Source organism: Ranitomeya variabilis, chromosome 6 (genome assembly GCF_051348905.1).
Source record: "Ranitomeya variabilis isolate aRanVar5 chromosome 6, aRanVar5.hap1, whole genome shotgun sequence".
Lineage (NCBI taxonomy): Eukaryota > Metazoa > Chordata > Amphibia > Anura > Dendrobatidae > Ranitomeya > Ranitomeya variabilis.
In genome coordinates this window covers 316,526,958-316,542,632 of record NC_135237.1, presented here as the reverse complement: position 1 = coordinate 316,542,632, position 15,675 = coordinate 316,526,958, and the positions used below count along the sequence as shown (strand labels likewise).

Here is a 15,675-nt window from a genome sequence, read left to right as displayed (position 1 = left end):
GAGGTGACCCAAAACTTTATTTTAAGCAAAATTTTTTTTTAAAAAACATGATTTTTCATTCCTTCTCTCCAGCGTACGCTGCTGGGGAGAAGGAATGAATGCTGGCTTCAGCACCAAAAGCAGGGGACAGCGCTTAACTGTAGCGCTATCTCCTGCAGGGTCCGTGTGGTCCTCAGTCGGCACACGGCTGCCGCACGTGTGCCACACTGATGTGCCACGTGAGCACACGGACACGGATAACTCCGGTACCGATTTCTCCGGTTCCGGAATTATCTGGACGTGTGAGACTGGCCTAACAAGTGACACATTACTGGAATCACGGTCTCAGTCCCTACATCATGCTGCTCTTAGATTATATAACAAAAACCTTCTGATAGATTACCTTTAATAAAGGCAGAAGCTTTGGGGGCATTTATCATTACAATAACATACTAAAAAGGCTTCTATAAATAAGTATAGCTTACCTAATAGTACAAAAATGCAGGCGAGGATAGCAATCAGTGCTCCTCTGCTTAGGCTTATGGGTAAAGTGTATGGTTCCGCACTGCAAGACATTATATCACCATCTTGATCACAACTGCAGACTTGAACGGTCAGAGTACCAGTACTGCTCAACATTGGGCGCCCATTGTCTGCTATTAAGATTGGGATGTAAAAGATGCTCTGTTCACTTTGTTTGAAGCCAGATTTTCGAGTCAGGATCCAGGCTGTGTTATCTAGTAGACATGAAGACAAGCACAATCAATGTTAAATTACAGTATTATTATTTATCTTATTATACATTTTTATAGCACCATTTATTCAATGGCGCTTTACATGTGAAAAAGGGGGCAAATATAGACAAGTACAATAAACATGAGCAAAAAACAAGGCACACATGTACATAAGGAGGGAGGACCCTGCCCGCGAGGGCTCACAGTCTGCACAGTATAACAGGTTATGTATTAGGGTATGTGTCCACGTTCAGGCTTGCTTCAGGCTTTGGTCAGGATTTTATGCAGGTAAAATCCTGACCAAAAATGCACCTGAGGTCACTGGCAGGTCACCTGCGGTGTTCCTGCGTGTTTTGCTCATTGTAGCAACATGCTGCGTTCTGAAAAAACGCAACGCATGTGCGTTCGTTTTTGCGGGAAAAACGCATGTGTTTTTTAATGCACAGTGGAGACGGGATTTCATTAAATCCCCTCCACTATGCTGTAACATCTGGACGCTGCATTTTTGACGCTGCGGCAAAAACGCAGCGTTTCCTGAACGTGGACACATACCCTTAAGGTAATTATTGTTAGGTCTTATTCATGCAAGCATAATGAAATCATTTTGAAAGTATTTTTTTTTTATCCATATTTAGAGGGATATTCAGAAAATCCATGTTTCCCGGCTGCACTTTGATTAACTCCTTCACAACAGTGCCAATTTCCACTTTTGTGTTTTCTTTTTTCCTCCTTTCTTCCCAGAGACATACATTTTTATTTTTCTGTCCACATTGACATATGAGGGCTTTTTTTTGCAGGACAAGTTGTACTTTTGAATGAAACCTTTCATTTTATCACATGGTGTACTGGAAAATGAGAAAAAAAATCCAAGTCCAGTGAAATTATGACCTCCAATATAATTCTCCTCATCATTATGATTACGGTGATACTCAACATGTCTAGCTTTTTATTATTTTAGGGGTGCAAAATTTTTTGGGGGGAGATTATATACCCATTTTCCGAGACCCGTAACATTTTTATTTTTCAGCTAATGGAGCTGTGTGATGGCTTATTTTTTTGCGGGGTGAGACTTTTTTTTTTTATTAATACCATTTTGAAATAGATGTGACTTTTTGACCGCTTGTTAGGGTATGTGTCCACGTTCGGGATTGCATCAGGATTTGGTCAGGATTTTTCATCAGTATTTGTAAGCCAAAACCAGGAGTGGGTGATAAATGCAAAGGTGGTGCATATGTTTCTGTTATACTTTTCCTCTAATTGTTCCACTCCTGGTTTTGGCATACAAATACTGATGTAAAATACTGACCAAATCCTGATGCAATCCTGAACGTGGACACATACCCTTACAGAAATGCAATCTTGGTGTGCTTGAATTTTTTTCGTTTACGTGTTTACTGATCAGGTTCATTGTCTTTAGATTTTCATAGATCCCACACTTCTGAACACCGCGATATGACACGTGTATTTTTTTTTCAATATCTTTTTTTTCAATAGGGAAAAAGAATGATTATTTGAAATTTTAGGTTTTTTTTTTTAACTTTTCACTGTTATTGTTTGTCCCCTTAGGGGACTTTTTAGATGTGATAGTCCGATCACTTGTGCTATATATAGCGATGCCACAGCATTGCTACATATAGCAAAATTCACGGTCTCCTTCAAAGCCTGGCCAGAAATGCTCTGTAATGACAAGCACAAGGGTCATCAGCTGCCCCCGGTTTTCATGACAACTCATCGGTGCCCCACGATTAAGTCACGGGCGCCGATGGGTGAGATAATGAAGCGCATGCCAGTGCATGTTAAATTCCACTGTCAGAGATTGGCAGTGGCATTTAACAGGTTAACACTTCTGCACCCGCAATTGTTAGCGGAAGGTCTTGGCTGTAGTACAAAGCCATCACATTCCGTTCCATACACCCACTCCCGACTTGCGCCGTACATGTATGAATCTATGAATATTAGTATTACCTAACAATAAATAATAGTAATATGTTATACAGTATGCTTATATGAATAAAGTCCAATGCTATTACACTGCGGTATACCACTCTACACACGAGTAAAGATTTGAGCTAATGCAGCTCACATATTTTAACATTGCATTTGTATAAATTATTTGTTATATTAAGGGATTTTTCACAGATTTTTGGTAAAATGCTGTGTTTTTCTAATTTTTATTTGTTGCAAAAGAAACATTGCAGCCAGATTGAGTCTACTAGTTAATAGTGAAATATGTAACAGGCTACAAAAACTGCATTTTTGGGGGCTTTTTCTATTCCAACTGGATGTTTTTGCTACAGCATTTCTGTTGCGTGGTTTTTTTTAAATGTTGAATGCTCTAGCTGTGGTGTTTTACTCATGTGTTTTCCCCTTAGAAAAAATCCTCTATAGGAAAAAACAACAACAACAACCCGAATTTGTGAACAAAATAAAACAAACAAATTGTTGAATAGGCATAAAATTCATGGCATGGCTAAAAATGCAAGAAAAAAATGTAAAGAAAGCCACAGATAGATTGATGTAAGTGTACAGTAAATATAGGTTCCATAGGTTACCTTGGTTATCCCTCAATGTAAAATTCGGATTATTAGCAGCTTCAGGAGCCAGGCTATAGTATATATGTTGACCCTCTGGAGGATCATCTTGATCTATTGCGCTTACAGTCTGAATTAGCTGAAACACAAATATACACATAACAGGTAAAATTATCAGATGCATTTTTGAATATGACATTAAAGGGAACCAACCTGTCAAAAGCTTTAGGGTCATAAAACAAGTGACATTGATAAGTAGGGTGAAAAAAATGCAAGTACAAACACCTTCCTGGTTACAAATTGATGTTCCATCACTGAGAAATTCCATTTTCAATCTTTATGTAAATGAGGCTTCAAGTGCACAGAGGGTGGACCTAATCCTGGATAGTGTACCCATTTTATGCATAAAACAGCCCTCATCTGGTTGTTTGACCTCTGTTCAGCACTTCTGATTACATTTACATAGCGGTGCTGTCAAGCACATAGGGCTCATCTTTTAGTACTCTACTCAGCAATGGCATTCGTTTGGTGAAGCTAATGGTTCTCTTTAGTAATCAGAGATACATTGTGTAATTATAAAACTTATGAAGGAACCCCAAACTTCACCGTAAAATGGTGTACCATAACACTGTGAATCCTACCTTAACAAATAAGAGGAAATAGAAATGTGAAGACAGAGCTCATGTAATCAAGCTCAAGATGGACATGAGTCTTCACTTAAGTCACCAATATTAACAAACTCTAGTGCCACCTTCTGGAAGTAGCAATGAAAGTCAATACTGAACCTTTAAAGGGCCTTGTCACATGACTTAGGATAAGAATCATTAACCCCATGACACTGTGAGGGACGAGAGAGACTCCATTTTGGATTCATTAATTCAGGCTCCATAGATTATCCAGAGATCTCCTTTCACAGCAGAGTTGTGGCCCCCACTCTTGGGATAAGTACACAAGTTCAAGTTCCCAAAGGAACATGATTTTACCATATGGCCACAGAAATAGAGGCCACGTGTTAATGAAGGTGAGGAGGAGCAGATCTGGGACTCCCTGCTGTCTTTTGTGCAAGGAGGCCAACGTCAATCAGCTATCAAGGGAAAGCATAGACGCTTGGGCACCGACACCTAGAGGTGAATTATGAGAGTACCGTGCATCTCAGGGTTAAGTCCAATATACTACCAGAACCCTGGGAGCCCTCCGCACACACCCCTGTGCCTAATTTTTCTCTAGCTGTCCTGGATACCAAGCTATCGAGGCTGGCTCTCCAGAACCACGTAGCTGACCCAAGTTTGGACTCTCCATATTGGTCCAGCCCCAACAAATGGGTTGTCAATTGTCCCGTTTGGACCTCCCACTAGGAAGTTATGACCCATCCTAGATATTGGGAATTATTTCAGCTAGGAGTTCAAGGGAGGAGATTTCAATCCAACAAGAGGGGGGCAGTGGTGAATATGGGAGGGAGCTACCTAGGCATTAAAAGCTAGCTACACGCCTTTAGGCTTTCTCATTGTTCTGCCATGGAAGCCATGTCACATCAGGCTTGGAGACAGACCAGAAACTAAGAAGGTGCCTGTGGATACTAGAGCTTCCATTCATTCACAAGTTATAATTAATGGTAACGTGACACATATAGCTAACTGCAATCCCATACCCGTACCCTACCTTTATCTGTACTTCTGGCTGTAATATCTATATATTACTCTGTATATATTTGTATTATCTAGTGCACCTTTCGGCAATTAAAATATCAATTCATTTTCGGCTGCTGTTTTGTCTCGAAACCTGTGATTCCGGCTAGTACTTATACGCTACGTTCCTGACCTGATATAAGCTTACTAACAGACCGGGCTTATATCTAATGAGGAACCGGTGGCAGCACCCAGTTCTGGTGTTAATGGGGGATCCTGGCAGTGACGGACTGGAGGTTTATATATATATTCCCGGCCTGGGACTGGTGATATATATACCGACCTCACTGCAGAGTGCCCCGATAACCATAAAGTGACAGCGCAGTCTCTCTGGCTACTACTTATCCTAGGTGCAGTTCCCTGACTGACCTGAGGTTAAGGGGTGCCAGAGAGCTGTGACTGTGTAAGCTCCATCACAGATTGGTGATGGCACAGGGATATCCATATCCCTCGGTTCTTGTTTTTCACTACAGGCACTAAAGTTCCTGTACTCTTTTTCTCTGAAGAGCCTATTTGCATATTTACATTCCCAGATGAACATTGAATGGCCTATAAGTCTCCTGATGCTGACTTGGCACTCTCCACAAGTAGAAACTTTATCCCTTAGAAATCCTGTCAGAGGTCTGTCACCCAGCCGAATCCGTTCTTTTGCTTTTGCACCGAAGAGAGGCAAACACCTCCAAACACGTGTCTGCAATTGGAATTTTTGGTTTGATATCCTAAATGTTCTTCTCTTAAGAAGTTATTTGCAATATTAGTTAGCTTTTAATTTAGTGGAATCAGATCAAATCTGTTTTTATTTTCCTTTGGTATGATATAGGTTTGGCCCTGTTTCCTGACTTCTATTTGCCATATACAACTGTGTGAAAAAATGTTTGCCCCTTCCTGATTTCCTATTTTTTTGCATGTTTGTCACACTTAAATGTTTCAGATCACCAAACATATTTAAATATTAGACAAATATGACACAAGTAAACACAAAAACCAGTTTTTAAATAAAGGCACACCTGCAAGTCCACCTCTGAATGGCTTAAGAAAAACCAAATTAACAATTTGGAGTAGTCTAGTCAAAGTCCTGACCTTAATCCGATCATTGATATGCTGTGGCATGACCTTAAAAAAGTGGTTCATGCTTGGAAACCGTCCAATGTGGCTGAATTACAACAATTCTGCAGGGATGAGTGGGCCAAAATTGTGCCAGTGCGTGGAAAAAGACTCATTGTCAGTTATCGCAGAAGCTTGATTTCAGTTGTTGCTGCTAAGGGTGGCCCAACCAATTATTAGGTTTAGGGGGCAATCACTTTTTCACACAGGACCCTGTAGATTTTGATTTCTTTTTCCCTTAATAACAAAGACCTTCATTTAAAATCTGCATTTTGTGTTTACTTGTGTTATCTTTGTCTAATATTTAAATTTGTTTGGTGATCTGAAACATTTAAGTATGACAAACATGCAAAATAGGGAATCAGGAAGGGGGCAAACACTTTTTCACACAGCTGTATATAATCTTATCCGTTTTACATTACCAGTCTGCATGAATTGCAGTGCACCCAATAAGCACAAACTAATAGATCTGAAACCTATCCAGGTTATAGACATTGGCTGCTTCACATGCTAATTGGCAAATGTTCAAACTTTGAACCATAGAATATGACACTGACATGTGGTGTGTCTATCAAGACCGCAGCATGTCAATTTCTTTTGCGGAGTCAGTAGCCTCCGCAACAGAAATGTAATCAATAGAGTATATTGAATGCGGTAAAGGTGCATGGTTCAATGAACACATGAGAATTTACCTGCGTTCAATAGAACTAAGCGCTTTGGACGCAAAGAACATACGTTGAGTCCAAAACGCTGCTAGTTCCGGTTCGTGGGAACGTACCCTAATAGATGTGAGTTCCAACTCTGTGCCTTATACCTCGAGAACAGGGGTTCCCTGACTATTTTTATGGCTGATGTAAATGGACAGGTGGCTGTGCATGCATGGCAGTCTTCATTTATTTCTATAGGAGTTCTAAAAATAGCAGAGCACATGTGTATTTTGGATGATATAACATATACAGTAGGTAATAAGTAGGGATGCGGCACCGAACAGCTGATTATCGGGAGCATTCCCGGTATCCAGGTTACCGAGGCAGCTATTCAGTAAGCACTATAGATATTCGGATAAACACTTATATGGAGCTATTCGATCCACCATATTAATAAGTGCAGTGCACACAGATCCATTCCACGTATATTTTCTATGTGGGACAATTGTTAGAATGCTTGTGGATTATTGATATTAATACACATTTCTAAAATAAATTGATAGTAATCTGTTTAAAATGAGATCTCTGTGTATGGATCAAACTCACATATATTATGTGCATGGGAACTTTCATAGTATATTTGCCAGCTGAGAAGGGTACATTTACTGTGTGCCCCTGTACTGAGATTGACACATGTAAGGGGATATTTGCACAATGCACTTTGTACAAAATCTGGTCCATCTATAATCTCTGATGCCCAATTGGTGATATATTAGGGATAGGAGTCTTTACTATTGGAGAAGGTTATATCTAATAATGAATGTCCTGATAAAATTGACACATGCAAAGTCACAATTGTGCCAAATATACCCTTCATAAAATCAAGTGTGTTTTACAATTTTGTTATGGCACCAAATTAGTATATATTATATCAAGGACACACATCAATAACTTTTGGTTGTGAGCCACAAGATAGACACACCTTGTCTATATGATTAGTGATGAGCGAGTGTACTCGTTGCTCAGGTTTTCCCGAGCATGCTAGGGTGGGTCTCCGAGTATTTGTAACTGCTCGGAGACTTAGTTTTTGTTGACGCAGGTGCATGATTTACGGCTGCTAGCCAGCCTGAGTACATATGGGGGTTGCCTGGTTGCTAGGGAATCCCCACATGTATTCCAGCTGTCTATCAGCTGTAAATCATGCAGCTGAGGCAACGAAAACTAAATCTCCGAGCACTAACAAATACTCGGAGACCACCCGAGTGTGCTCGGGAAAACCTGAGCAACGAGTATACTCGCTCATCACTATTTATGATATTTTGGTATTTGTTATATTACAGCAAATTTTTTTGCTTTTTAAATGTTTTTGAAAAATCTTTTGTGTTTTTGTTGTTGTTGTTGTAACCAATAAAAAATATTGTAAGGTGATCACTATTGTGTTATATCTCTTTTTATATTTTTTTTCAAGTCAACAGGTGCTTGTCAAGGCTGTGCAGGATCTCACAGCCCGTGTGTATGGTCTGTCGTAGATTCTTGCAACCTCACTACCAGATCCTCAACACTTGCAGCAGCTTAAATTCCCCCATGCATCACTTGGTCTGGAAGACATCTGCACATTTTCCCATTCCTACATGTGTTGATGGCAACATAAAGGCCTGCTGGAGCTTTGTGCATCAGAGCATCATACACTTTAAGTTGTGTTTCCAGCAATTTTGTTCAGATGTGGCCTACATTTTTCTTTATCTCGCGATGCTTTGGCATTGGCCGTACCATTGTGGTAATGAGATGACTCCATCATACATGCCATACCATCTTTCTTGTCTGCCTTTCAGAAAGCGTTTGATGAACTGGGTTGTGTTCACTGCATTGCCGATTCCATTCTGTAGCTCAGACAAGGGACTCACTGTGCAATCCCGTTCTGCCTTCTTTCTGTTGAGTTAACATATAACAATGACGCTCTCCTGGCTGTCTTTTACAGCTGCCTGTCAAGTCATGTCAAGCCATCTTCACTAGTGATGATCGAATATACTCGCTACTCGAGATTTCCCGAGCATGCTCGGGTGACCTCCGAGTATTTTTTAGTGGTCGGAGATTTAGTTTTCCTCACCTCAGCTGAATGATTTACATCTCTTAGCCAGCTTGATTACATGTGGGGATTCCCTAGCAACCAGGCAACCCCCACATGTACTTATGCTGGCTAACAGATATAAATCATTCAGCTGCAGCAATGAAAACTAAATCTCCAAGCACTTAAAAAATACTCCGAGGTCACCCGAGCGTGCTCGGGAAATCTCGTGTAACGAGTATATTCGCTCATCACTAATCTTCACGTGATGAGTCAATATCCCTCGCTACTCGTGTTAACTTACATTTTAAAGAGAGGTCTAGGGAGAAAACTGTGGATTCTCATATCTCTCCTCCAAAAGAGAAATTAACATTCCCTTCCAAACCAGTTGCACCTAAACCTTTGGAGATTGGTTGGAGCAGACTAACTCTGAATGAAAGATCTGAACGACTATCACAGGGACTTGGTTTGTATTGTGGTGAACAGGATCATTATCACTCCAACTGAAATACAAATAGGGTGAACCTTATAACCTAGGCAAAGAGGAAGGATTCCTCTACGATTTACTCTTACAGTATATCCACGAAAAAAAAAATTCTGCCTATGACTGTTTCTTACAGTTCTTTAAGCATTTATTGATTCTGGAGCAGCTAAAAATTTTATGGACTTTTCTCTGGCTGAAAGGTTGAAAATCCCTTTGGTTTCTTTGCAGTCACTGCCAAAGGTAAGCTCCGTTAATGGCTCCACAATTCCAGGTGGTTGTATTCAATTCTGGAAAGTGAAGGTAACTCTCCAGATTGGTGCACTACACATGGAGGACATTTCTTTTTCAGTTTTGCCTCTCTCTGATGCAACAGTGGTATTGGGACTTCCGTGGCTATGGCTTCATGCTCCAGTCATTGACTGGTCGTACAACCAGATCGCCCAGTGTACTCCATCTTGGTTTTGCAATTGCCTCAAAACTCTACCTTAGCCTACTCCTGTGAAACTCTGCTCAGCACTTACTGCATCCATAGCTCCTTATGCTCCTGCCTTCTATTAGGACTCTAAAGATATCTTCTCTGCGGGCAAAGAGAATCACAGGAAAGATGTAACCGATCCTGAGTGTGTCCTTGCTTCTTCGGTTTTGGACTCATTTTGGAGGGACCCTAAGAGAGGGGTACTGCTATGCACCTTACCCGGATATGTACTTTCCTTCCCTCTGCATGCTCTGCTAAACTCTGCTGCACTCCACGTCAGGCTTTGCAGATGGCCCGGCGTGATCCCATGTGAGCATCCACCTTGGTCTACATAACGCTTACTGGGACTCACTCTTGTGTCTTGGTATTGCATTAAGACTTTTGTGATGCTAAACATTGGGTTGCTAAACACCTTCTCATGCATTCCACTTGCCTGCTTGGGATTTTCTAACATCTTCCACCTGCCTGCAGTTACCAGCACTCTGTCTGCCTGCAGTTTCCTGACGTCCTCCACCTGCCTGCGGTTTCTTGCATTATGCCTGTTTGTGGCTTCCTACATGCTTCATCTTAATTGACATCCTTCATTCATTTGCAGTAAGTGAATTTAATGAACATGCATGCCTTAATCAACCAGTCAGTATTCAAAGGGCATTGTGTAATGATCCATTCATTGGAAATGGATCAGTAGTGAAGCTGAATACTTGGAATCAGGAATAAAAACTAATTGTAGATGGCCCCAGATGTGAAGCTTTCTGTGACTAGTTGATTGTTGGCGAATCAGTATAAGAAGGCACAACTCCATAAAGAGCTCCTTAAAAGGGACAGGGCTATTTTCTAGCATATTTTAGGTACTGTATTTATCATGTAGTCCTAAAACGTTTTCATAGAAATATAGTTTAACACACTTTTTTTTAGTTATCTTACCTGCCCAGCTTTTGCATTTTCACACATGAATGTCTCAAAAAATTTGGTGAAGACTGGAGCATTGTCATTAACATCTAAGATTTTTATTGTAACAGGAACACTTCCAACCTGTGCAGGATTATCTGATGGGTGAAACAAAGTGGCACATGCTTAGTGATTTTTCTATTACTGTGTATACTAATCATTTACTTAACTTCATTTTTGTAGCAATACTTAATATTAGAGATGAACAGATCAATGCACTCTACCTAACTTCGGTCCATGGTCAAAGTCAGTACTGTGTGAATTTCTTGAGCTACCAGGTACCCACCACAATGTTTAATTTTAGAGCCTGGCATGACAACACTTGTATGGTATGTGGCGTACACAGGTGTAGTCTCGGCAGCCCGGCTAATTATAAGCTGAGCCTGGGATCCGGAGAGTAAGGAAATTTGTGAATCTCCTGCCAACAGCCAGAGAGCACCAACTTGTAGTGTGGATAGGGGGTGCACAAAATAATCTGCTCATCTCTACTCAATATGTATGTAACAAGAATGTTTAAAAATCACATCAACATTATCTGTCTGACATGTTCAAGAATAAAACTGCATTCACACGTAAAAATCATGATTAGTGATGAGCGAGTGTACTCGTTGCCCGGGTTTTCCCGAGCACGCTCGGGTGGTCTCCGAGTATTTGTTAGTGTTCGGAGATTTAGTTTTCAATGCCGCAGCTGAATGATGGTGTGTGTTTTTAGCTTTTATATCAGCTTTTATATAAGCTCTGATTGGGCTTAGTATTAAAAATACCTTTTTTTTTTCATTTCATTTTATAACACCAGAAGTTTTTATCCTATTCTAGTAATAAAAGTTATGTTTTATATTTTTATATTTCTACATATAGGCATACATATTTATGTATTTATCTATATTTATTTAACTTTATTCAGTTTAACCCATGAAAGCCTTTCACTATTTGAGCTGAGTGCGGCTTTATATACATATGCATTACTCTAATGCAGCTCATTACCCAGAATCAAAATACTACATCCATACATCAAAATCCATTGATCAACTCTATTCTGGCTAACTGATGGCTTAATTGGACACACAGACCAGCCCAGGTTTAATTACGGTAATCATCCATTAGGATAGACACCTGTAGGGCTCAGGGTGCCGGTATATATATGGACAAATGCGCATAGCTTACAACATATCCCTGATGAAGAGGGGCGACACCCCTTAAAATGCGTAGGATTGAGTCTATCGCGCACCCGTCCTGCTTCTACGTGATGTCACAGAAACTTTTTTCCAAGCCGCAACCCTTAGTGCTGCTTCCGGCCAGAGCGCGCAAGGAGTCGGCGCGTCCTCAGACCGCACTGTCACTGCTAGCCAGCACCACCACGCTTAGCAGCAGCACCCAGCCAGCACACGCAAGGATATAGGCTCTTCAAGTAAGCGCACTCTAATTGCAATTCTATCTCTAGCATTTAAGTGTATGAGAGTATTTCTCTAATCACCCCTATCATATATCATTTATTTAGTGCTTGCTATCAGCATTTCTACTAGTTGGGCTGTCATCCCCTACAATTATTATACGCTGCCTCTGCCCGTATCTTATATCGCAGTAAGGTCTTAGGGGCTCAAACTAATCTTACACATATAAGCACAGGTTATTCAAGCACTCAGCTGCACGAGCGATTTCCTCTAATTACTGCTCTCATTTACCTAGTGCTTTCCATCAGTATCTCACTGGTTGGACTGCCTCGACCTTCAATTGTCAATTGCTGCTTCTGCCTATACCGCAGTAAGTCTCAAATACTCAGAGGCTAGTTTCTAGGTATAGGGAACACATCCATTAATCATATAACATATTGTTATTCCCTGAAGTACTAAATGCGCACAATTAAAGCATACTACTAGCAGAACCCCTTCACGCTAGAACCCAGTACCCGGTCCAAGAAGTCTCTCATGAACATTCGCACCAAGTAGTAAGTACTGAAAATATTTTAGCCAGCAGTACTACTGGTAATTCTATCCATTTCCATATATGATCTATACTATTTTTTATTGGCAGTGACACTGACCACCAAAAGGATTTAATTCTTATGAGTTTCCTGATATATGCTCCATATTAACACAATCACAGAGTATTTTTTTTCTCTCTCTCTCTCTATTATCTCAGCATAGCACGGTGAATTGGTATCTCGTTTATTAGATACAAAATAACTTTGATAACTTTTTACTGCAGTTTTGTAGGGAGGTGTGATGGTCATATAAGATAACCGCAATTTTGTCATTTATATTCTTTTTCTCATTACAGTGCTTACAATTTGGGTTGATTCATTTTATATTTTGATACTGTAGACTTTAACAGATGTGGCAATAGAAGATATGCTTTTTTATTTTTGATATTTTTTTATTATTGGGAGAGTGGTAATTGTTGATTTTTCATTATTTGTTATTTGATGACTGCACTAGCACTTTTTTTTGTATCACACCATTTGATACTAACCTCTCCCCCTCTTTTTTTGATACTAACACACCTACAAAAGCTTATACTATATAATATTTATTATATAACTCCTTTCCTTCTATCAACAGGTGGTAATAGGGAGCGAAGGGCCAACCGTTGTCGAGTGGGGACACCTTCAGCGCAGGTCTAGGGTGCCAACCTCTGCTGTAATGTAGGTAAAAGACTGAGGAATCGAAAACTGATAGATTGTGTCCCCTATGCTGTATATATTCCAATTAAGATATTGGTGTTAATTTTGTCTTTTCTTTGTATAGTTGTGTTTTTTAATCAATTAATTAAAGGGTATATTTTAAATAATTTTTCATGGTCCAATGATTGGCTACCATGAAAAGCCATAGTCCCTCAATGATCCCTTCGCACATGCGTCCTGGTGATCACAATGTTTAAATGCTGCTGCAGTGATAGTTAAATAGCTAAACAGCAGGAATTGGAGATCGTTCCCATATCTGCTGTTACATGGATATGCTGCAGGCTCTTCTCCTGAGTACGCTCCGTGCACCAGAACACAACATGTGACGTAGCATTATGTCACATGTCAGTAAGCGGTTCATGTATTTGGTGCAATTTACTCCAATGATTTTCTGCTTCTTTTTTTTAGATAGGCATGTAAATTAGCAGTCTTGACAAAACTGTCTTAGGGTATGTTTCCACGGTCAGGAAACGCTGCTTGTTTGACGCTGCGCAGAGCTGCAGCGTCAAACAAGCAGCGTCCAGATGTTCCAGCATAGTGGAGGGGATTTTATGAAATCCCGTCTCCACTATGCGTGGAAACCCGCACGCGGCGGCCCTGCGACTCCGGACATGCTGCGCGTCTTTTCAGATCGCAGCATGTCCGTTCACCTTGCGGGGACGCAGCGTCCCCGCAAGGCATATCACAGGGCGCTATGGGAGAGAGCGATCATCCCGGATGTGAAGAGTTAACACATCCGGCATGATCGCGTCCCAGAAAGGGGGCGGGGCTTAGCACCGAGCGGCTTCGCCACTGCGGCGATACCGCCGGCCATCCTGAACGTGGAAACATACCCTTACTATGTTTCCAGTGATCTGCTATGTGCTAAAGTTGTATTGAAAGCTGTGATGCAGCGATGTCCTTGCTGTGCAGTGAGAAGGCAATGACCCATATAAAGTTCAGAAAAACAAAGTCTTGTTTATTTTTATAGCATACTCACAAACTGGAAAAATAAGCAAACAAGTCCTTCGGTATGCAGCTGGGAAAAATAAACATAGTCCACAATCCGTTGCCGTGAACGAAAATACCACCGTGTACGCTGGGGTGTCCGGCTTTTTAGGCTCTGCCTGGCCCGTGTTGCTCCACACGGAAAGAGCTCCTCATAAGCCTCCTGCTAGGTCTGATTCCCAGACCAATACTGACACAACCAAACTCTCTTGCAGGGTTTTTTTTCTTTCCTCCAGATTCTATGGCCATGGGCCACTATAAGATCTGGGCTGGAGGAAACGGACCGGCCCCAGTACCTTCCTGCAGTCTGTTTCAAAAATAAAAGCCCATACCGGGTTTTCGTGAATAATTTTTGGGTCACATAACTTGGCCCAGTTCACACTCACTTTTATTCTTCCCTTTGTCTCACAGGCAACCTGCTGTGAGCACAAGGCACTCCAGCGGATCTAATATGCTTCTAAGCACATCCTGGGGGATACATAGCGACCCTCGCATATGACACCGGTCACTGCCTTACATACCCCCCCTCTGTTCAGACTTGTGGGGTTGAACATTTGTCAGCATACATGGTGCCCGTGACAGGGCATCCGCATTTCCCTGTGATTTCCCAGCCCGATGTTCCACAGAAAAGCTGAAGTTTTGTAGGGACAAGAACCATCTGGTGACTCGGGCATTCCTTTCTTTTGCATTTCTCATCCAGACGAGGGGTGAATGGTCCGTTACGAATAGTGTTGAGCATTCCGATACCGCAAGTATCGGGTATCGGCCGATACTTGCGGGTATCGGAATTCCGATACCGAGATCCGATACTTTTGTGGCATCGGGTATCGGTATCGAAACAACATTAATGTAAAAATGTGTAAAAGAGAGAATTAAAATAAAAAATATTGCTATACTCACCTCTCCGACGCAGCCTGCACCTTACCGAGGGAAGCGGCAGCGTTCTTTGTTTAAAATTCGTGCTTTTCTTTCCTTTACGTGAAGTCCCGGCTTGTGACTGGTTGCGTCGCAGTCACATGGGCGACGCAACCAATCACAGCAAGCCGTGACGTAATTTCAGGCCCTTAAGGATTTTAAAATTACGTCCCGGCTTTGTGATTGGTTGCGTCGCAGTCACATGGGCGACGCAACCAATCACAAGCCGTGACGTCACGGGAGGCTGGACACGCGCGCATTTTAAAATGCGCGCTTGTCCAGCCTCCCGTGACGTCCCGGCTTGTGATTGGTTGCGTCGCGGTCAACCAATCACAAGCCGGGAGGCTGGACACGCGCGCATTTTAAAATGCGCGCGTGTCCAGCCTCCCGGCTTGTGATTGGTTGACCGCGACGCAACCAATCACAAGCCGGGACGTCACG

General features: G+C 41.5%; 1 protein-coding gene across 2 annotated transcripts in view; it reads right to left on the bottom strand.

The window, feature by feature from the left end:
* Positions 1–15,675, bottom strand: part of CDH20 (cadherin 20) — an 818,630-nt gene that overhangs the window by 14,070 nt on the left and 788,885 nt on the right. For both annotated transcript variants that reach the window (XM_077269730.1, XM_077269731.1), the window contains 3 exons: positions 10,629–10,750; positions 3,266–3,383; positions 465–716 (listed from right to left, as the gene is read on the bottom strand). In XM_077269730.1, coding sequence (XP_077125845.1) covers positions 465–716; positions 3,266–3,383; positions 10,629–10,750 — 492 coding nt within the window. The remainder of the gene's footprint in view (positions 1–464; positions 717–3,265; positions 3,384–10,628; positions 10,751–15,675) is intronic.